The sequence below is a fragment of the Podarcis tiliguerta genome (assembly GCF_965153285.1).
Source record: "Podarcis tiliguerta genome assembly, chromosome: 14".
Taxonomy (NCBI): Eukaryota; Metazoa; Chordata; class Lepidosauria; order Squamata; family Lacertidae; genus Podarcis; species Podarcis tiliguerta.
The window spans coordinates 18,339,767-18,363,467 of NC_139547.1; the positions used below are offsets into that span (position 1 = coordinate 18,339,767).

General features: G+C 45.3%; 1 protein-coding gene across 1 annotated transcript in view; it reads left to right on the plus strand.

Moving 5' to 3' along the window:
- RHCG (Rh family C glycoprotein) overlaps positions 1-16,469 on the plus strand; it is a 36,293-nt gene extending 19,824 nt beyond the window's left edge. The window contains exons 4-11 of the mRNA XM_083412153.1: positions 1,145-1,292; positions 1,672-1,838; positions 5,399-5,536; positions 8,241-8,377; positions 9,740-9,864; positions 13,190-13,263; positions 14,314-14,407; positions 15,384-16,469. Of these exons, the coding sequence (XP_083268279.1) occupies positions 1,145-1,292; positions 1,672-1,838; positions 5,399-5,536; positions 8,241-8,377; positions 9,740-9,864; positions 13,190-13,263; positions 14,314-14,385 (861 nt within the window). The 3' untranslated portion in view covers positions 14,386-14,407; positions 15,384-16,469. The remainder of the gene's footprint in view (positions 1-1,144; positions 1,293-1,671; positions 1,839-5,398; positions 5,537-8,240; positions 8,378-9,739; positions 9,865-13,189; positions 13,264-14,313; positions 14,408-15,383) is intronic.
- The last annotated feature ends 7,232 nt before the right edge of the window (positions 16,470-23,701 follow it).

The following is a 23,701-nucleotide window of genomic DNA, read 5'->3' on the forward strand; positions in this document are numbered from 1 at the left end:
ATTCATGGCAGTTGCACCAAATAATATTACAATGAATTGACTCCATAAACGGAAAGCCAGATTAGTTTCCTATATTTCCCCACATAACATTCTTCTTTCATCAGCTCCAAAAAGCTGTTTTTGTGTGCCAAGCTCAGAACCAAACTGGACAGAACACCACTCATGGTTGCACAAATAGCAGTTGTTTTAAAGCAGGGGTCAGCAACCTTTTTCAGCCGTGGCCGGTCCACCTTCCCTCAGACCATGAGGTGGGCCGGTCTATATTTGGGGGTGGTGGTGGGGAAATGAATGAATTCCTATGCTCCACAAATAACTAAGAGATGCATTTTAAATAAAAGCACACATTCTACTCATGTTAAAACATGCTGATTCCCAGACTGCCTGCAGACCGGATTGAGAAGGTGATTGGGCCGTATCCGGCCCACAGGCCTTAAGTTGTCTACCCCTATTTTAAAGGGTGAGTGGGCACAGGCCTCTCTCAATCTAGATCTGGACTCTGGCAAAAAAGGGGGGGTGTTGGAGAGCTTTAAGCCTTTGATTTCTGCTGAGGTCCTGAGCTTACGGAGGGTGCGTTGACTACATTGGAGAAAGCTTCCACTGTTGCCAAGATTCACCACATTCACACCATATGTTTTACATACTATCAACTGCCCCGATTAAATGGGACATCCCATTTTGGGGCTCTGTGCTCTCGTGTGAGAGCGTGACACCTGAAAACGAGTGAGATCACGACATCTCATGAGATCACGGAGCCCCAAAATGTGAGGTGTTTTGGCTGTGTACTCTCGCACTGGGAGCGCAGCCTGGAAGATGCTCATCCCAGTTTTTCACCTGAACATGTTGGAGGGCATGCATTTAAAACACCATACATTTAAAACACTTTTAACAGTCATGGCTTCTCCCAAATAATCCTGGGAGTTGTAGTTTGGTAAGGGTTCTGAGAGTTGTTAGGAGGCCCTTATTCCCCTCACAGAAATATATTTCCCAGAGTTCTCTGTGAAGAGGGATTGGATTGTTAGACCACTCTGAGAATTGTTGCTCTGTGAGGGGATTTTCTCATTGTGGTCTAGCTGCTTGTGGGACAGTCATGGAGACCCTCCCGTTCCTTCCCAAGGCTGACCCCTGTTCTCTCCCATCACTGCAGGTTAAAGATGCTGGTGGATCCATGACCATTCACACATTTGGCGCTTATTTTGGGCTAGTGGTGACCGCCATTTTGTATCGCCCCAACTTGGAGCAGACCAAAGATAAGCAGGGTTCTGTCTACCACTCAGATCTCTTCTCTATGATTGGTAAGATTTGCCTTTGGTTTTTGATGCTTTCTACCTTCAGCTTGCAGAGTGGCCAGGCTTAGGGAAGATCTGTCCCAGTTGCTAATGAGAAGAATGTCCCTTCTCTCCATCCTTAACCCTGCCAAAGTAGCTCAGAGACTGATAATGGTTACTGGCAAGGCTTGAGTCTTATATTTTAACACTTGGAGACCACTCACTGGTGGCAAAGAAGAACTACAGCCCAAAATTCATGTTACAACAAATGAATGGGTCATGAACCCAAGTAAAATTGGATTTGTGGGTTGATATACCGAAAAAGTTGGGAACCACTAATCTAGATGCTTCCGTTGATCTGATGTTGCAAGTTAGTTCTTCCCTCCTCCTCCTCCTCCTCCTCCAGGCACCTTATTTCTATGGATGTACTGGCCCAGTTTCAACTCTGCCATTTCTGATCATGGAGATGCCCAACACCGAGCTGCCATCAACACCTATTGCTCTCTGGCAGCCTGTGTCCTCACGACTGTGGCCTTCTCGAGCTTGTTGCAGAAGAAAGGCAAGCTGAACATGGTGAGCAAAGACTGACGATCTTCACATTGCTACCACTAGCATGGGGTGCATAAGTACGCTCCCTTCTTTGCTCCTTGTGTTTTGTGGGCTCATAGGAACCGTAGGGAGATGCAGATCCACACACGTCTCTGGCAAGTAATTATTTTGGGGGGGAGTTGCAGGGAAATTAAAGGTTTCCAAAATTCATGGGTGTAGTGGTTTCAAACCACTTTTCCAAGGACCACCAATGGTCATTATAGAAGAGCAGGGGGGGGGAATGCTAACGTTTTCCGCTAAATGTTGAAGAGGCAAGCCACTATTCAGTGTGCCTTTTAACTGAGAAGGCTTATCTCTTCAGCCATGCAGCTGGCACCAGTGGAAAATAAAGAACGGAAGGATAATCAATGGAACCAAGTAGACAGAATTGGGTTCTGGAGAGCAAGAGGAGGAGCGTCACTTTCCCTTGATAAGAATCTAGCCTACTGAATGCAGGAAACTCCATTATAATGAGACCGTCTATAGTTCATTATTGTCTGCTCAGACTGTCAACAACACTCCAAGGATCCAGAGAGAGGTCTTTCTAATCCTGAGATTATTTCAGTGCAGATGTAGGGCAAGATCACCAAGCTTTTGAAGCTGGTGGAACAAATCCCATAGGCACCAGTCACTACCAAGTTTGTCCACAGAGAGAACCTCTTTGCATGTCTCCTCTTTTCAGAAAGGAAGCGAGGGTAGGTAGGTGCCTAATCCTGGTATCCAATGAAATCTGGATATGTCTGAGGAGGTGTGTTCAGCCTAGGAGGGGCTGAGTCAGTGCAAGCAGGAACTGAGCAGGAGGAGCAAACAACCTCTCATATTTATTGAAAAATATTTATTGAGACCTTTCATGGGTGCTATTGTGGGCATGTTGTAAATACTAGGAGAGGATATATTGATTTCATAGTATCCTTCCTAAACCGTGCTTGTGAGTCAGCAGCAGAGCGACATTCCCCAATATATAGCAGGAAGATGGTTGGTAAATTCGTTTGAACCTCTTTACTTAAGCAATCCAATCTGGCTTTGTTCAGATTGGGTTCTGTTCCTGGTGAGTCCCCTTTTATCCCTCCTAAAAAGAATAAAGACACAAGAAGCTTCTTTTAAAAGTAATAAGAAGTTTACTCACATCCAGTTCACAGTTGGATCCCTGAAGGCACACTTTAGCTTATAGTTACAGATACAGTGTGGCTTACATCCTTGTGAGGATGGGACCATGTGCTGTTGGCAGAGAGCCAGCAGTGCAGTCCAAGAGAAGAAAAGGCATCAAAAGAGGAGGATGGCTGCGTGACTGGACCTTTTGTGGGGTCTGCCAGGGTCACACCCACCTACCTGGTCACACGCAGGGGGAGGATGCTCCAGACCAGGTGGGACAGGAAGTTCAACTGGCTGGTTCAACATCCCCCTGTCTGTGTCCACTCTAGGCAAACAAGGAATGTTGCATTTGACTGCTCCAATGGACTACATCCCACAGCCATAAGTGGTAGGGGCAGCATACCGGTCCCTTCCAACTCTACAATTATTTGATTCTGTGACTTTGATAGGAACTGAATTCTACAAAGTTGGAGAACAAACACATGCTCTACCATTGAGCTGCAGCCCTTCTCACCTTCCTTGGGTAGCCATGGTGGTCCCCCTCCAGATATTGTTCCAACTGCAACCTCCATCATCCCTGATCCTTGACTATATACTAGCTGGGTCTGATGGGAGTTGGCTAGCCCTGATCCAAGGCTTGGAATTCTGTTACTTAAGCTGCTCAGAATCTTCTGCATGACAAGCTCATTGAGCAGTCATTCTGATTTGCTTGAAGAAAGCTCGTGGGGTTAGATTATCATATCTGGTGTTGACTGAGCTTTCATTCTTATTCATTTCCCGGTAGGCTATATATGACAATGACCATTCATCCCCATTTGCTTCTTCAGTGTTTATATCCTGTGAATCATTGTTTCATCATACACTTTTCAACGCATTCCCCCAACACTTTCCTAACCACAAAAGTTGTTGTTGTTGCCGTTAAGTGATTTCCTTGAGGTCACCAAAGCACTTTAATCCACTTTAACTGCACAAAGCTCAGTTTCTCAGTGTGCACTTGAACCCACCCCCTACTGACAGTCTGGGCACACCTCAGTTTATTTATTTATTCTATTTAACAACATTTATGTGTCACTTGCTAGAACAGGGATACCTCCCAGGGATTTACAGAATGTGATCTAAAGTGGTGATTTTAAAAATATAAAAACAAACATAAAAAATCAAGTTATATAAAATAAATTAAAATATAAAATGAAGCGATTATCATAGAATTGCAAAGTTAGAAGGGACCCTGAGGATCATCTAGTCCGAACACCTGCAATGCAGGAATATGCAGCCATCCCATAGGGGATCGAGCCTGCAACCTTGCCGTTACCCGCACCATGCTCTAATAAAACACTTATCCTAATTAAAACCACATGTCCAGGCTTCATATTACACGCCTGCATTTTAGCAGGCCCTGAAAACAATTCAGTGAGGGTGGCTGTCGAAGATCCATAGACTGCGAGGGCTCCAATCTCAACTGCAACGAGTGCAAAACAAACAATATGTGCAATCATAAGTAAACATAGGGTTATAGCTAATTAAATTTTAGTCAGGGTAGACCCATTGAAATTAATGGCCTAACTTAGGCCCATTAATTCCAAGGGGGTCTGTTCTGAGTAAAAATGAGTTGAAGATAACCTGCAAATGTCCAGGAGCAAAGTGCTAGCAAACAGCAGGGGCAACTGAGATAAGGGGTGGTAGATGCCATGAAAGGAGAAGGGCTTGGCAAATGAGCTGGGAAAGTTTGGTTGGCTTCCAACAGTTTATAGAAGAGTGATGGAAGAAGACAGCACCACAGGACTCCAGAAAGGTTGGCGACAGAAGGAGAATAAGGCAAAGTACACACACTTTAAAGCCAAACTTGGCCCTCCAGATGTTTTGGGACTACAGTTCCCATCATCCCTGACCACTGGTCCTGTTAGCTAGGGGTGATGGGAGTTGTAGTCCCAAAACATCTGGAGGGCTGAGTTTGGCTATGCCTACTTTAAAGCACATTCCTTCCCTCAAAGAATTCTGGGCCTTGTAATTTTCTTTTAACAGTTGCCAGGAATTGTAGCTGCGAGGGGTAAAGTACAGGGCCCAGAATTCGCTGAGGGGTACAAGGTGTACTTCAGAAGTATAAATGTACACAGCCTAAGATTGTATGGACCAGCATGTGAGAGATAAGGGATGTGAGTTTCACTCCCATCCTTTGTAAAACAGGGATGGGGAACCCATGGTCTTACAGATGTCGCTGGACTCCAGCTCCCATCAGCCCCAGCCAGCAGTGGACAACCATCAGGAATGATGGGAGCTGGAGTCCAGAATGTGTGAAGGGCACCACCACTGGCCTAACTGCACCGCAGTAAACAGGAAGCCTCATGCTGTAAATGGTGGTCCTTAAGGTTCTTCCGTGAACACAGCTAGACGATCAAGGTACAAATAATAAAATTATTATTATTATTGAATACTGAATTTGCTGTTTTGTGCAGGTCCACATCCAAAATGCCACCCTGGCAGGGGGCGTTGCTGTGGGCACTGCGGCAGAAATGATGCTAACCGCATATGGCTCCCTCATTGTTGGGTTTATCTGTGGCATTGTATCTACCATTGGGTTTGTCTACTTCACGGTAAGGGCACCTCTGAGTCTTTTTAGAAAATATTAGATCTAGCTTCAAGGCAACACATGGAGATCTGCATTGATCATTGCAATGAGGAAGCATCAGCTTCTCCAGCTGGTTGAGCGGGTGCAATACAATTTCTCGAATAGCTGAGGCAGAGCCAAATGTCCTCTGGAAATTGAGGGGGCCTGGCCCCCTCAAAAATGGATTGGGGAGGCAAAACCACCTCGGCCCTTACAAATGGGCTCCTATGTTGCAATGCACCCCTTATTATTATTGCACAATTTTCAGATTATTGTATATGTTTAGAAGCTTGTGTGGCCAGCATTTTATTGATCTCCTGCCCTCAGGCAGAAGATATAGAAGCATGATTAGTCGCACCAACAGGGTAAAGAGCAGCTTCTATTTGTGGGCTGTTAGGCTGCTGAATGAAAAGATAACAACAGGGCAACTGACTTTCAGGTTAGGTGGGTGTGCGTCAGTAAACAAGGGGAATTAAGGCTAAGAGAGCTGAGTGGGGGCTGCTCGTGTAATCTCACTGTATACAAGTTGTACAAGTGACAATAAAGGTAAAGGTACCCCTGCCCATATGGGCCAGTCTTGACAGACTCTAGGGTTGTGCGCTCATCTCACTCTAGAGGCCGAGAGCCAGCACTGTCTGCAGACACTTCCGGGTCATGTGGCCAGCGTGACAAGCTGCATCTGGCAAGCCAGCGCAGCACACGGAACGCCGTTTACCTTCCCGCCAGTAAGCGGTCCCTATTTATCTACTTGCACCCGGGGGTGCTTTCAAACTGCTAGGTTGGCAGGCGCTGGGACCGAGCGACGGGAGCGCACCCCGCCGCGGGGATTCGAACCGCCGACCTTTCGATCGGCAAGTCCTAGGCGCTGAGGCTTTTACCCACAGCGCCACCCAGGTCCCTTTACAAGTGACAATAAAGTATTTCAAATTTCAAATATTAATTGTAGAAGGGGCGTGGCTGTGAGGTGGCACAGCTGTTACTATCATGGAAGGACCCTGCACTTCTGAATATGCCACTATATTGTGAAATGTCCCACAAGTGACACGATCCTTTGGTCCTACATGCTTTATGACAGCTTTTCAACTGTACTTGTGGATTGGGAATCTCCAATATTCTGCACACCGTAGATTTATAATATGTGCCAGAGTCCTCGGCAATGCGTGTGAAATATACTCGGAGTCGAGAGTGGATTTTATGCTCTTTATTCAGCTCATAGTGGTGAGGAGGAATGAAAGTTCCCCCCAAATATCTGCTTTATATACATTATTTACACAATGGGCTGCACGTGATTGGCTAATTCTGGGATTCCCCTGTAGGCCAATCAGGTTGTGGATTCGCTTCCACCTAGAGCTGGATTGGGGGGCTCCTGCGGACCAGTCATACTGCTGCATTGTTCTAGGACCAATCAGACTGCTGCATTCTGAATCCTATTGTTCTAGGACCAATCAGATGGGGCCTATTTATTTCTCCACTATGTTTATATCCTGGCTTCCTTTCTTGGAGCTCAAGGCAGAATACATGGCTCTCCTCCCCCTCCATTTGATTCTCACAACAAGCCTGCGAGGTTGGTTAGGCTGAGAGATCCCAAGTTCCGTGGTGAGCTACTTCGCCAAGTGGAGATCTGAACCTGGGTTTGCTAGTGCCTAACCTCTACCCTGCTCTAGGCACGGAGAACCCAGATGTTGTTGGACTACATCTCCCATCAGTCCTGGCCAGAATGACCAATGGTGAGGGATGATGGGAGCTGCAGTCCAGTAACAGCTGGGGCGGAGGGACGACAGGTACGACTCCCTATGTAGCCAGAGCAGCACCTTCACCACAAGCAGGTGGTACTGGTAGGCTTGAGGGACCCTCGAGGTTTGCTGAAGCACAACATTACAGTGGTACCTCTGGTTACGTACTTAATTCGTTCCGGAGGTCCGTTCTTAACCTGAAACTGTCCTTAACCTGAAGCACCACTTTAGCTAATGGGGCCTCCAGCTGCCACCGTGCCGCCGGAGCACAATTTCTGTTCTCATCCTGAAGCAAAGTTCTTAAACCGAGGTACTATTTCTGGGTTAAGGGAAAGGTAAAGGGACCCCTGACCATTAGGTCCAGTCGTGGCCAACTCTGGGGTTGTGGCGCTCATCTCGCTTTATTGGCTGAGGGAGCCGGCGTACATCTTCCAGGTCATGTGGCCAGCATGACTAAGCCGCTTCTGGCGAACCAGAGCAGTGCACGGAAACGCGGTTTACCTTACCGCCGGAGAGGTACCTATTTATCTACTTGCACTTTGAGGTGCTTTCGAACTGCTAGGTGGGCAGGAGCTGGGACCGAGCAACGGGAGCTCACCCGTCACGGGGATTCGAACCGCCAACCTTCTGATCGGCAAGTCCCAGGCTCTGTGGTTTAACCACCCGCGTCCCTATTTCTGGGTTAGCGGAGTCTATAACCTGAAGCGTATGTAACCCGAGGTACCACTGTATTATTTCTTTTCAAAAAAGACAAGCATCCTGAGGGAGGGGGAACCTTGAAACAGCTGACTGAGCAGTGACTGGCTGACTATTTGGGAACAGAAAACCAGTGTGTGGTGGCGGCCATGAAATGGAGTATTCTTAAAGAGGGTCATGGCTGAACAGGAGCACCCCACATTGCACAGTGTTTTTCGGGTTCTGCTTCTAAATGCTTTGCTCTCCCCTCATGCCTGCCAGCCTTTCCTGGAGTCCAAGCTGCGTATTCAAGACACATGCGGTATTCACAACCTACATGGGATGCCAGGACTGATTGGAGGAATTGTGGGGGCCGTCACGGCTGCTGCTGCGACTGAAGGAGTCTACGGGAAGGAAGGGTGAGCATCTCTGAAGGGTGGTGTGTTTTGTTTGGGGTGGGGGATGAAGGGGATATAGAATTTGACTCTATGGTGGTGATTCACCTGCATTATTTTTTTTTTAATGCCTGTTACTTAGCAGACGCGGGTGGCGCTGTGGGTAAAAGCCTCAGCGCCTAGGGCTTGCCGATTGAAAGGTCGGCGGTTCGAATCCCCGCAGCGGGGTGCGCTCCCGTCGTTCGGTCCCAGCGCCTGCCAACCTAGCAATTCGAAAGCACTCCCAGGTGCAAGTAGATAAATAGGGACCGCTTACTAGCGGGAAGGTAAACAGTGTTTCCGTGTGCGGCTCTGGCTCGCCAGAGCAGCGATGTCACGCTGGCCACGTGACCCGGAAATGTCTTCGGACAGCGCTGGCCCCCGGCCTCTTGAGTGAGATGGGCGTACAACCCTAGAGTCTGTCAAGACTGGCCCGTACGGGCAGGGGTACCTTTACCTTACCTACTTAGCAGAAGCTGGAAGACTTTTTCAACTCAAGAGCCACATTCCATTCAGTGTAATCTTCCTAGGGCCGCATACTAGTGGTGGGCGGGGCCAGAGGCAAATATGGGCGGAGCAACAAATGCAAATTTCACCCTAGTACAGCAGGCTAGTTTTCGACGCACACTCACCTCTCTCATTCCCCCTTCCCGAGATTCAAAGAGGCATTATTGTTCAGTTGTTCCGCCTGGCCTTTGACTTGGAATCAACTTGATCACCTCCCCCTCTTTCCTTTTTCCTTTCTCCTTCTGTGATGGAACTCCTATTTGGGGACTTCCCTGGCTTTTTTCTGGCCCACATAGGACCGGTTTGGAGAGTTGGCCTTGGTGAAGACTTGACGTTTTCATCCCCCCAAAAGTTTTTGATTTGAGTTTCTACTGAAATGAGGCTGCATTTTAATGTTGTATTTTAATCTTGTTTTTAAGTTGTATTTTAATCAATTGTTTTTATACCTGGTGTTAGCCGCCCTGAGCGGGGTATAAATTATTATTATTAATATTATTATTATTATTATTATTATTATTATTATTATTATTATTATTATCAGAGTTCAAGGGTGCAGTTCAGCCAAGTCGAAACATTCTGGGCGCAAAACAGGGCTGGTATGGGGTGTGGCACAAGGGCCTGGCAAAAAGGCCAAAAGGGCCACATTTGGCCCTGGGCCTGGGATTTCTGAGCCCTGATTGAAGTGTAACGTGTTAAAGAAAAGCTCACCATTCTGAGGAAAGTATGGGCTTTGCTTTGGCAAAACAGTGACGCTTCTGAAAGGACTTTGGGTTGCTCTCTCTGAACACGTGAGAAAGTCTGACTCGCCTTCCTTCCCCCTGTTCCTTCCCTTCCACACAGGCTCATCCGTGCTTTTGACTTCACGGGAGACTTCAGCCACAGAACGCCCAGCGTCCAAGGTGGCTTCCAGGCAGCTGGCATCGCTGTATCATTGGGCATGGCCTTGGCAGGAGGTGCCATCGTAGGTGCGTGGTAGAACCACAGCTTTGCATCCTGACGGCCCCAGGGTTCAATCCTTGACATCTGCAATGAGAAGAATCAGGAAGCAGGCGATGGGAAGGACCCCTCTGCCTAAGACTCTGGAGAATGCCAGTCGTGATTGAGTTCAAATGTGCCTTTCCATTTTGACTCAGAATTCAGGCTGTGCGTCACAATAGTCTTTTTGTCTCTTTCTGATCTGCCAGACAGGAATGCCACCTGTATTATTATTATTATTATTATTATTATTATTATTATTATTATTTACTCCCCAGCCACCCTGGACAGCTCCCAGCAGAATATTAAAAGCACAATAAGACATCGAACATTAACAACTTCATTAAACAGGGCTGCCTTCAGATGTCAGATAGTTGTTTATTTCCTTGACATCTGGTGGGAGGGCGTTCCACAGGGTGGGCGCCACCACCAAGAAGGCCCTCTGCCTGGTTCCCTGTAACCCCACTTCTCGCAGCAAGGGAACTACCAGTAGGCCCTCGGAGCTGGACCTCAGTGAATTATGGGGGTGGAGACGCTCCTTCAGGTATACTGGGCTGAGGCCGTTTAGGGCTTTAAAGGTGAGCACCAGCACTTTGAATTGTGCTCAGAAATGTATTGGGAGCCAATGTAGGTCTTTCAGGACCGTGTTATATGGTCTTTGTTTTATGTGACTGACCCAGGGAGCCCAGGTTGTGTTAAGTCAGATCAGGCTTTGATCTGGGCCTACAATGGCAAATGTCCTTCTGCTTCCTTGGTATTCAAAGTACAGCCTGCGCCACCATCCTGAGTTCTTTACTGTCTTTTCCCAGCAACTGCCTACAATTTTAGCCTCATGGTTCTTTGTGGTGTTTCACCACCGCCATCTTGTGGCATGATGGGGTATGATTTCCCCCCTTTAAAAAACCCCTATTAACAATGTTTCCAATAATTCAGTTTACTGTTACCTGTCACACATCAAACAGTCTTGGGACCAAAATTAGTTTCTTGAGGAGTTTCTCTCTTTTTTAAAAAATAATATTTTTATTTATTTTCAAATACAAATTTATATAACCAATATCAGAATTTATCACATAATCTTTTTTTTTTTACTTCCCCCAGTTTCTCTGCCAATCTTCCATTTTGTTTATTTATTCACACATTTTCTAATTTTAATATTACCTTTGAAATATAACCTCCCCAATCTTATTCCCTTTTTTACAATATTCGTCATATTTTCACAGAACATATTGAAAGCCTACAAGCGTTGTCTGTTCATCACATATACTTTTCAGATAATCTGTAAATTTTCCCCAGTCCTCAGTGAACTTCTGGTCTCGCAAATATCGAATCTTCCCCGTTAGTTTATCCAGTTCTGCAAAGTCTGTCAATTTCGATCTCCATTCTTCCTGTTTCCATTTTTGGGCCATGAGTATTCTCACCGCTGTTACTGCGTATTGGAAAAGTTTACAATCTTTTTTACATATTTCATTTCCTACAATTCCTAAAAGAAAAGCCTCCGGTTTCTTAACAAATGTATATTTCAAAATCTTTTTCAATTCATTATAAATCATTTCCCAGAAGCCTTTCACTTTTTTACATTCCCACCACATATGAAAAAATGTCCCTTCTTTTTCTTTACACTTCCAACACTTATTACACGTTTTATACATTTTTGCAAGTTTTACTGGTGTGATATACCATCTATATACCATTTTCATAACATTTTCCTTTAACGCAGTACATGCTGTAAATCTTAATCTTTCATTCCATAATTTTGTCCTGTCATCAAATTGTATACTATATCCAAAATCTCTGGCCCAATGTACCATCACCGATTTAACTTCTTCATCTTTTGTATACCATTCCAGCAGCATTTTATACATTTTTGATAAGATTTTATAATCATTACTTAGTATTTCTATTTGAAATTTTGAATCCTTTTCCACATAACCGCACTCTTTAACATCCTTTTTAAACATTTCATTAACCTGATAATAATGCAACCAATCATATACATACTCTTTTACCTCTTCATATGGTTTTATTTTCCATTTCCCTCCTACTTTAATTATCAACTCTCCATATGTTATCCATCTCCCCCTCATATTGATCTTTTTAACACTCATCACCTCCAATGGGGATAGCCAGTGAGGAAGTTTTGGTTCTAATAGGTTTTTATACCTATCCCATATTTCTATAAGAGATCTACGGAAAATGTGGTTTTCAAAACCTTTATGCATTTTCTTCTTTTCACACTATAAGTATGCGTGCCAACCAAATCTGTTGTCAAAACCTTCCAAATCTAACAACTCTCCATTTTCCAATTTTATCCACTCTTTTAACCAACAGAGGCATGATGCTTCATAATATAATTTCAGGTCTGGCAGAGCGAAGCCCCCTCTTTCTTTCGCATCCACTAATAACTTAAATTGAATTCTTGGCTTCTTACCCTGCCAGATATACCTCGAAATTACTCTTTGCCATTCTTTAAATATTGCTGCCCCCTCGCTTATAGGAATTGTCTGAAACAAAAATAACATCTTTGGCAGCACACTCATCTTTATCGTTGAGATTCTCCCCCAAAATGATAACTTCATCCTTCCCCACACCTCCAGATCTCTTTTTATTCCATTCCACACTGGTATATAATTATTCTGAAACAGATCAATATTCTTGGGGGTTAGCCATATTCCCAAATATTTTATTTTCTTTACCACTTCTGTTTGTTGTTGCATTGTTTCTATCATCTCTTGAGTTTCTTGAGGAGTTTCTCATCTCATGATCACTTCCCCCCCCCCTTGCAGTTTTGACAGATAGACACATTTTGGCAAGCAGTATATCCCCTAATAAAATACATTTTATTTTCACTCATATTATTCAGTTCTATCTATTCCCCTCGTATGTTTTCTATGTTTGTAAACATTGATTGAAAAACTGCACCGCCAAATTCAGGTAACTGCAAATCCTGAAGGGTGGCTGCATTTCAATTCAGGTGTGCCTTTAAATGAAACAAATCAAACTGAATCAAATTTCTGCTGCATCTCTGCTTCCTAGTTGGCCTGTCCCACCAAACTGCAGCCAGGGGGCTAGTGAAAAACCATATTGCCCTGAGGTGCATGTCATATTGCTTTAATTGTTTTTAACTGCTTTAATTGCCATGCTTTTTAACTGGGTCTCTCTTTTATATTTTAATTAAAGCTGTTTTCACAGTCTGTGTGTTTTAATTACACAGTTGTTAACCACTTAGAAGCCATTTTGGCACATAAGTGGTATATAAATTTAAAAAAAATATAGAAATAATAGAATGAACTCCGTGCTCTGTTATCTTTCCTTCAGGTGGCATTTTGAAACTGCCTTTCTTTGGAGACCCCACAGATGAAAACTGCTTTGAGGATAATGTTTACTGGGAAGTAAGTGATTTAGACCTCTAGGTTCAGACACCTGAAGGATTCTGTCTTTGCAGAGTTTGAGTCAGCTGACTTGATCCACAGCTCTAAAGTGTGGAATAATCTTTTGTCATGCTGAGTATTTGGAACATGGGACATCTAGCACAGGATGGGGAAAGCTGTAACTCTCCAGATGTTGCTGGATTCAAACTCCCATCAGTCCCAGCCAACCTGGCCAATAGCCAGGGATAATGGAATTTGTAGTCCAACAAAATCTGGAGGCCCACAGGTTCCCATCTTTGATGTAATGCAAGTCAAATCTTATCTGGAGCAATGCTAGATTATGCAACAGACAGATTTAGCATGTGCTCCTGCTAAACCTCTGCCCCTAAACTGGGCCAGCTGGTTATTATGAGAACTACTGTTTGGAAATCGGTGCCTGGATTTTAATTTTCCTCTTCCCTCCCTGTTCCTTTTTCTTTGTGTGTTGTGGTAGGGACTGTCTTGCTTTCATTATACGTAAGTCACTCAGGGAGCCATTTGTGATTAAACAGTGGGATAAGAACTAAATAAATTTGTTCTGATACAGAATTCTCCCTTTACCAAAAAGATGACCAAACTCAGTCCATATTGCAGGTTATCCAGTAAACAAAACTGAATAAATATGTAGATTGTCGTTCATATTCTCCATTCTTATCCATACTAATAACAACTACAGTTCTAGGCTGACCATATTGGTGTGGACCAGCCTTTTCACAAGCTTTTGCCCTCCAGATGTTTTTAGGACTACAACTCCCATCACCCTCGGTTGTGCTGACTGGGAATGATGGGAGTTGTAGTCCAAGACATCTCAGGTTTGTGTGGATTCTATGGTGAGAAAAGTAAAGCAAGCCTCTTTAAGCCACGAGATGGTGCTGTTCCCTGTCACATGAGGGCTTCATTGTATAACAGTTTTGTTTTGTTTTCCCTCTTTGTGCGTCTTCCGGGCCTCTCCTTTCTCCAGGGCCATAAAAGCTACAGATAACCATGATAAATAAATAAGTTGGGACCTAACAGATGTTTTCATCTTATCAGGTACCTGGGGATGAAGAGAGCAGCCTGTATTGTATGAACGACTCAAACGCAAAGCCTGTGACAGACTCTTAATCCACTGGAGTCGATGCCAAAGGTAAAATGGGACCCCTGTTTTCGGGACAAATGAATCTTGACAATTTCAGATTTTTTGAGACTTGACTTCAGTTCACCTGCAGGAAATTTTATGTGTGTGTTTTCATCCAGGTTTCTCCTAGTATACATAACCTGTACACAATCTCACCTAGTCCCACCTTGCACACGCAATCTCACCTGATCTCGCCTAACAGTTTGAGGCCAATTTACATGAAAGTTCACCTTACCCATCTATACTCACTCAGCCCCTTCAATCTGCAGAACCGGCACCATTACAAATGCCACATAATGCTTTCCCTTCATTTGTAGTAAACTGATATTTTAGTGTGACAGAACCTGCACTTCGGAAGTGCCTTCAGTGTGCTCTCTTTGGTGACTGCTAAAAACCATTTTCTTTAGGCAAGTGTGTTCAGACATGGAGAACATTGACATGTGTTCTAGTCTGACTTTTTAGCTTATGTTGGTTTTAATTGTTTTAAAAAGGTTTTACTTAGTTGTGAATTTCTCCTAATGCACACTTTTTTTGCCTAATGGGCTCGTTTTTGCAAATCAGTTTTCCCTAGTGCTTTTTTCCTAAAAAAAAATGTTTGGAGGTACTCTCATTTTCCTACTCATATTGAAATACTGCCCCTCAATGAGGCCAAACTTCCGAGTCACAAAATGTTTAGAGGTATGCATACACCTGCGTCCCCCCAGAAAAAAACACTGGTTTTCCCTAATATAATGCATTTCCATGCATACTTCACCCTAGTATATGCAAATCAAATTAAACCCTTGTTCTTCAAGCCAATGGCCAGCATGTTTATGCCTTTCTGTACACATTACTTTGAGATCTACCTTGAAAAATTCAGAGAATTTCAAAGGATGGCTGTGTTTCTGTTTTTGCATTGTTTTGGAAAGAGTGAATGATAAATGCAAATTTAATGGAATTTCTCCCCTGTCTTTACACATGAGCCTCTCTTTTTCTTTTCTTATAGGACAATGTAGACAACCAGATCAGTATAATCAGCTTCTCCTTTTGGAATTCCTTGAGTGGTTTTTGTTTTGTTTTGTTTTGTTTTAATCTCCTACGCTCTCAAGTACACAAGAAGGTTGTGGTTTTCTGGAAGCTGTAATATTTGCTACCATCATTTGTCTGGATGCAAAGATTCTTCATGGAATAGATTGTGCCCTGATTATTATTTCTCTTCCTGCATCTTGCACCATTGTGAGGTTAGCCTGGAAGAAAGAGTGTTTACATCCTCTTGCTGCATGCAAAGACAAGCGGAGATCTATAATATCATGTGGTTAGAAGCGGCAGCAAAGTTCCCCCGAGTTCAGGACTTGGATATGAGCTGCAGAGCATGTGAAAGATCACCTAAATGCAAGCCCCAAATGTATTCACCGTCTCAGTTTGAAATCTCAGCCGGAGAATTACTGGCCTCCCCTTCATGTCCACAACAGCTCCCCTGACTAGTCCCATCTAAAGGTGCCTAGAGCAGAAATGGTATGAGCAGAAGAAAGAAGAAGGGAAGAATATTGTCCTTTCCTTCTCTCCCTCCATCCAGGCATTCTGCATCGTTAGGCAACAAAGCTTGAAAAATGGTGGACTATGTAGCTATCCTAAAAGTGGCTTGTAATGCATTTTCCCGAACTATCAGATTGGCTTGGGGTGTCCCCTCTGATTCCCCCCCCCCCGCCCCCTTTTCTGGGAAATTCCCAAGCTGGAGCTGATCTGAGAAGTGCTTGCAATGCTGTGTTTCGGGCCCCTTCATATTCCTCAGATTGGTCTGAGATTCTCTGCTTCCATCCCCCGCCCCCTAGGAAGCTTCTCAGCCAGAGGCAATCTGGAAGAGAGCTTTCGAATGCCCTCTCATCTCTAAGTGTGCGGTGGACCCACTTGTGGTGGCAGCGTCTGGGGTCAGGGAGACCAAAATGCTCAAGGCTCCGAAAGCCAGCATGTGATTAGCGTGCTGAAAGATCTGTGATAATGCAGCTGGAGAAGGGGAGACTTGAAACGTGTGCTGTCGAAATCCCTCCTGTTGGAATCAGTGGATATTAAAAGCGCTTAATGCTAGACTGTACCCTCAAATTTGTTTTTCCTTCTTTTCCTTCTAATAACCAGCAAAGGCACTACCTTTAGCTCAGTGGCACAGCATCTGCCTTGCGCGCAGATAACCAGGTTCGGTTCCCAATGGCTTCTCCAAATAGGGCTGCCAACGTGCAGTCAGAGGCATAAATGCTTCTGAATGCCAGTTGCTGGAAGCCACAGGGACAGAGAGGTTTTTATGTGCTTGGGTCCTGCTAGGATGCTAAACTAGATGGGCCATTGGCCTGATCCAGCGGGTTCTCCTTATGTCCTTATGGTTGGGAGAGATCCTTGCTTGAATCCCTGCATAGAGCCGCAGGATGGAATTCATCTGCCAGAGACCTTTGGAAAAGGGGACAAGGTGTCGCTGTTTATTTACTAATTCTTGAAGCCTCTGAGCCAAGATGGGGGGAAATGGAGTGCTTTACTGTAAACTAAGAACATAGATGTAGTGGACACAGGAGAAGCCTGATGGTATGGCGAGAACCACTGGAATGTTTTTTCCTGGTTCCAAGCTCTATAGAAAGGCAGGGGGTGTCACACTGGGGGAACTTTAGCACAGTATGTTAGAGAGAGCATGGAGTTCATTGAACTATATTTGTTTCTAAGCCAATGCTAGTCCTATTCAGAGTATTCCCACTGAAATTAATGAATGCAAGTTCCTAATTTCAATGGGTCTATATTGGATATCACACATTGCTACCCTGCTCTTTAGCTACAAAAAGAGGCACCCAGAGCAGCTTGCAGAGATGATTCTTTTATGACAGCTCCTTCCATCAGGTTTATATATAACAGACATAACACAAAAGGAGAAGGGATTGGGAGGGAGGAGGAAACTCATTGATGGCTACACAATGCCAGGTGTCTCAGGAACGGCTGCCGAGTTGGAAGCCACCACCAGAGCTCTGTGCTGCTGAAGGAAGCATAACACTCAAAAGAAAAATAAAGGCCATTTGGCCATGGTGCTGCTTGGATTTTGGGAGCTCCCTGGCCTAGGTGGGTTCCTCTGGGACGGATGGGGCCCCAGACTGGCACCCACTAGTCCAGCCCTAACAACACCTTATTCGTAGGTGATCGCAATCTTGACAAGTATACGTGATACTTGAGAGAAACTGTTGCCATCCTGGCAAAACAGTGAGGATGATCTTGAGATAGAGGAATCAGAAGTGTTTTAGTAATGTGACTTCAGTTATCACTACATAGACTTATTTCACAGGCTGTTTCCAGTAAGGTGGATCTGGGGCAACAGACAAGGGAGCGTTTGGAGCAAGGAAACAGGCACGGGAGGCGATGCTTATAAGAAGTGGAGTGGGAAAGGAGACCAGATGCAAAAGAGAGAGGGGAAAGTGGCTGTTCTTTGCTGCGTCTGCATGTACTTCTCACACCTGAGGAGAGAGGGAGGGAGTTGAACGTCAGCTGTGCATGTCCCCTTAGGATACAACACCCTCATTTCTCGTGCTGGATAAAGCCACACACACACACACACACACCTCTTTACAACACGGTCCTGGGATTTGTCAACTGCTGCCAGCAACTGCATCTTAATTAACTGTCGGCAAAGATGGAAGCAAAGAGGCCCTGTTCTAATTGGACAGTTTGCTTTGTGAGGATGGGGAGGGGAGGTGGCAGCAAAGGCGGCAAGTTCCCACCGCACGGCATGGGAATTGGAGATGAAGGTGATCCGGCATGCTGTGATCAGCCAGGACGGTCTGGCTTCAGTTGACCTGAGGTAACTTTTCTTTAAGGGTGCAACAGTCAAGAAACTGCCTACATCCCTGGCTGGCAGTTAATTTTGGCTGCATGGCAGCTATAGCATGGAAGTGATGCCGTAAGGCCCCGTCTGCACTATACATTTAAAAGCCATATAATGCCACTTTAGAAAGTCGTAAAGGGACCCCTGACCATTAGGTCCAGTTGTGACCGACTCTGGGGTTGCGGCGCTCATCTCGCTTTATTGGCTGAGGGAGCCGGTGTACAGCTTCTGGGTCATGTGGCCAGCATGACTAAGCCATTTCTGGCGAACCAGAGCAGCACATGGAAACCCCATTTACCTTCCCGCCGGAGCGGTACCTATTTATCTACTTGCACTTTGACGTGCTTTCGAACTGCTAGGTTGGCAGGAGCAGGCACCGAGCAACGGGAGTTCACCCTGTCGTGGGGATTCGAACCGCCGACCTTCTGATCGGCAAGCCCTAGGCTCTGTGGTTTAACCCACAGTGCCACCCACGTCCCCTTAGAAAGTCATAGCTTCCCCCAAAGACCCCTGGGTAGTGTAGTTTTAAGGGAATAGAATCAAGGGATGGTTTGCTTGCTGACCTGCTTGCCCTCAGGTATCAAAGTTGGTTGCTTGGCTCTTAAGTCTTACCTGAATTTTGCAATGCTGTTCTCCAACCAAATGATGTTTACCAGAGTGCATTTATCAGGAGAAGCCGCTCGCAAAAAGAAAGTGCACATTGGCAAAAACTGCGCAATAAAAAAGCAAAGCCACATCTTTCCCAAAGGCATTCTGGGAAGTATGGGCAGAGTGAGACTATTTACACAGGCTGGACTTCCTCATAAGTAGCAACCACCTCCTCCACACAGATCAAAATGAATGCCTCCACTTCCCCAAGAACGAAAGTTGGTCCCTGTTTCTTTTGCAGGTGGGGACCATACTTTGGGTAACTGGGGAGGGAATATTGGCTCTGCCTTACACAAAAGGGTATCTTTCCTCCACTCTTTCCAGGCATGGTTGGTGCTTTAAAGTTCTGTGTCCAAGTGCCTTTTTGTTTCCTCCAGAGCTTTCTCCATGAAAAACCTGCTCTTTAAAGCTCAGTTGGAGCAAACAGCAAAAACCTGAATCGACATTTGCTCTGATTGAGCACTAAAGAGCAGGTTTTCATGGAGAAAGCTCTGGGGCCTGGACAGGACACTGAGCTTTTAAGCGCAGATCTGTGCCTGGAAAGGGATGCGTGGATAAGCTCTCAGCTTTGCTTACTGAATTGAGGAGCAAATCAGTGCCTAGTGATTTTTTCAGTTAGGAAATGTGCCTCCAGCTAATTGAGGGCTTTACCTCTGTCATCTCTGGAGGATGAATGCCAGGCAATTCAACAACACATTCTTAATCAGTTTTGGGTTGCCCTCACATTTCTCAGTTAACAAAACCTCAGAAAGTGGATGCATGAATGTGGCCTTGGATCTGGACTCTTCTCAGGCAAGAAAGGGCCAGCCAATTTATTCTAAAATATTACTAGCCAAGGAACTAGCCCCCTCCACACCAGGGAGCTCATGAACCCCTCTGCGTGCCCACTATCAGCAAGGAAACTAACACAGAGAAAATAGAGTGTTAAGCCATATATGCACATATTTAAAGCCCTATTATACCACTTTTAGCAGTCAGGGCACGCCCCCCCCCCCCAATATTCCAGGAACTGCAGTGTGTTAATGGTGCTGAGATTTGTTAAGAGACCCCTGTTCCCCTCAGAGAGCTACAATTATCAGAGAGGTTTAACAACCAATCCCTTTTCCCAGGGAAGAGGGGCTTCTTAACAAATTTCAGCACTCTTAACAAACTACAGTTCCCAAGATTCTTTGGGGGAAGCCATGACTGTTTAAAGTGGTATGATACTGCTTGGGATATATAGTGCTACTGGGGCCTTTAATTTCAATGGGTCTACTCTGAGTAGGACTGGTGTTAAATAGCACTTACTGCATACCCCTCAACTGTCCCAGGATAACCGGGACATCCCATTTTTTCACATGTCGCTGTTTCTTTGACAGTGGCTCCAATAAAGCAAGGATGGGCGACTTGCGCTCCAGAATACTGTTGAACTCCAACTCCCATCAGCCCTGGCTAGCATGGCCAAAGGTCAGAGGTGATGGGAGTGGCAGTCCAGCAACATCCTGAAGGCCACAGGTTCCCAACATCTTCCTAATACAGCAATGCTGTTTTCACAATGAACTCTATTTCCCTTTCTGCTCTTTCTGCCTCATTTCCATCTGACTGCTGCCCTTAACAGGGTTTAGCATGTAAATTTGGTTCAAACCTGCCTCTCCTCTGCTTCCTGTCCCCCCCACAAACAACATTATGCCCTGTTTGCTTTTAAAGGATTTTATCAGCTGGTCTACTCAAAGGCCAGGGGAGGTCAGTGGTCAAAACGTTGGACAAGCCGCGTTGGTTTAACAATGTTGCTGAGTTGTTTCTCATCAAGGGGGAGACATTAGAGCAGAGGTTTATTATGAACCCATCATGCCCTCTGCACATGCTCTTTCTCTCTCTCTGTGTCTGTCTGTGTGTAAGAGAGAGAAAGACAAAAAAAGCACTACTATTTTCTGTTCTGATCCACAATCTGTGCAGCTGCATGTCAGACCTGGGCAAAGTGAGATCAGACGCAGACAAGACGCCAACGAAGAGTCTCTTATCTAGCCTGCAAGTGCCATCAAATGAGGCAGCAGAATCCTGAGGGAACAGAGGGGACTGTGTGCTAATTCAGATGGCAGGTGCAAAATGCCATTTTTGATGTGTAAAATTCCCTGGAAGTAAAAAAAAAAGGGGGGGGTAGCGAGAAGGTTCTGCTGTGCTAATTTTCTGCTTGCATGGAAGCATTATTATTATTTTTGAAAGAAGAAAGCATTCAGAAATATAATTCCCAGCTAGGAATGAGGGAGCAATTTGGTTCAGCTTGCATTTTAATGCAAAACTCCTGAACTCACACGTCCTGAAACAATGCATGAGCCGAGGTGACCCTATCCTTTGAAGTTCTCACTTTTCACAATGCAGTTCTTCAACCAAATGATGTGCACAAAAATGTGTACGTGAGGGGAAAGTGTGCTTTTAATTGTACATAGTTGTGATAACAGCATAGAAGAATGTGTATTAGAAACAAAGGAGGGCACAGATTTATAATTTGCACATGCTAATTTATATGCACCCTTATAGAAGTAATAACTATAATTCAAATAAAACTGTAGCACATCACACCTTAGTGGGGAAGATTGCAACCAATGGACCTTTATACCTGCTCAGTCTGCAATCCAGTCTGCTCCCTGCTAAAGGGCAACTTCAGGCCCTGTTCCCAGTGGTCACCCTCCCTTCTTCTGGTTTCTATCTTGAAACTTGACTTGAAGTGGACAGCCCTTCCAATACAAGACATGCGTCGTTCTTGCTGTTGTTCAACAAGGGGGATTCACAGATCCTTGCTGATCAGCTTCAAATCACTCTGAGATCTGCTTGCAGATCCTGATCTGCCTTCTGCCCATACCTGAACTAGGTGGCTGTGCCAGTAAGGTAGAAATATGTTTCAGTTTTACATTTAAAGGCAAATCACCTAATTTGCACTTTACAAAACAATACACAAACCAAAACACAGCCACCCATACAATTTTGTATTTCTACAAATTCTGCAATGCAGGTCTCTGGCAAAGTACAGTCAAACCTTTCTTGCCGAACGGCTTCGTTGCCAAACAAATCAGCTCCCGAACGCCACAAACCTGGAAGTAAGTGTTATGGTTTGTGAATGTTTTTGCGAATCCAACACAGCTTCCGCTTGAGTGCAGGAAGCTCCTGCAGCCAATAGGAAGCTGCGTCTTGGTTTTTGAATGGTTCTGGGAGTTGAACGGACTCCCAGAATGGATTAAGTTTGAGAAGCAGGGTACCACTGTAATGTGCACAAAAATAGGTATGTTGGGGGTAAAGTGTGCATAGAAATGCATAGATTAGTGAAACTAACATACAAAAATGTGTATGTCAGGAGAAATTTGCACTAAAAGGTTGATCCATTTTCACAAGGACTTGTTTTTAAATACAGTCATACCTTGGTTGCCCAAACACCTTGGTACTTGTATGTTTCGGCTCCTGAACGATCGAAAACCAGAAGTGAGTGTTCTGGCTTTTGAACAATTTTTGGACACTGAACGTCCAGCACGGCTTCCAATTGGCTGCAGGATGCTCCTGCAGCCAATCAGAAGCCACGCCTTGGTTTTTTAATGGTTCCAGGAGTTGAACAGACTTCCAGAACGCATTCTGTTTGAGAACCAAGGTACGACTGTAATTCACAAGCTTATGTGCAAATGTGGAGAACTAAACTTAAGGTTGTAAAGCGTGACAGATGCACCCATCCCAAGCTGCCAGAGGACCGTCCCCTGTAAAGCTGGACACACGGCTGCATTGTCAGCAGCTCCTCGCATAACTGACCAGTGTAACCCAGCAAAGAATTTGGGAGCCACTGGGTCTAAGAGAAGCCATTTTAATATTTCACCAAGGGTGGGAAATGCCCAGGCTCTCAAGTCACAGGAAACATTCAATGAATGTGCGTAATAATTATGAAGTCAGCCTCCGCTAGTTCTTGCCATGAAGGTGTTCCCTTGGCCCTGGCGAAGGAAGGAATTTATCCCTCAATAGTCAAGGTGTTTTCGCACCGAGCTGACCGTGGAGTAGTTCCATTTGTTGAGGCTTCAGTCTCCTTTTGGCGCTCCCCCATCAACCTTCCCCCTCTTCCCTAGCAAATGCCAGTCATGAGCCTAAGTGCAAAAGCAAGTATCCTCCCCGTTGAGGGTTGTACAGAGCAAAAGTCTATCCTGTTTTGGAGGGCAAAGTGCATGCGGGGAGGGGACGGGGGGGAGACCAAAGGCATGTGGGAAAAGGAGCCATTGAAACCTTGGGGCCTAAGTCTTTGTGGGGGATTAGGAGGTACAAATTGAATGCAAAGGGATGAAGCCATTGACCGAAGCTGTCCTGAGACAGGTTCCCATGGGGGGGTGTGGAGGGTGGCTGAAGCAAGCCACGTTCAAGGAGGCTCTCGGGCCCAGCCTAGCAGCTAATCCCCTGAGAGCGGCAGGCCAAGAAGCAGAAATGAGGTTAAAAAAATTATCATGTAAAGATGGTAGCTTACCCCAGGGGATGATGTTAGTTAGCAGAGGAACGGGGAAAGAGGCGGGCCAGAGAACAGCAGCCCTTAATCCTATGGTTAGTAGGCAGGCGGGTGGGCTTAGATCATGATCCAATCCCTGCAGAGCTACTTAGACAGAGGAGGCCCTCATTCAGATCAGTAGCCTCCCTTTAAGAACAAGGACTGAGCTATGGGGGAATTGTCGCTGCATTCATCCCTGTAGGCATGAGAGTAACGGGTCAGATATTCACACACGTTTGCAAGTGGAGGCTGGTGCCCACTGGGGCTGGTTGGGTGCAAGGCAGGGAGTCCAACAGTAGGGGGAGCCAGAGCTGACGGCAGGCAGAACCACCAAGTCTTC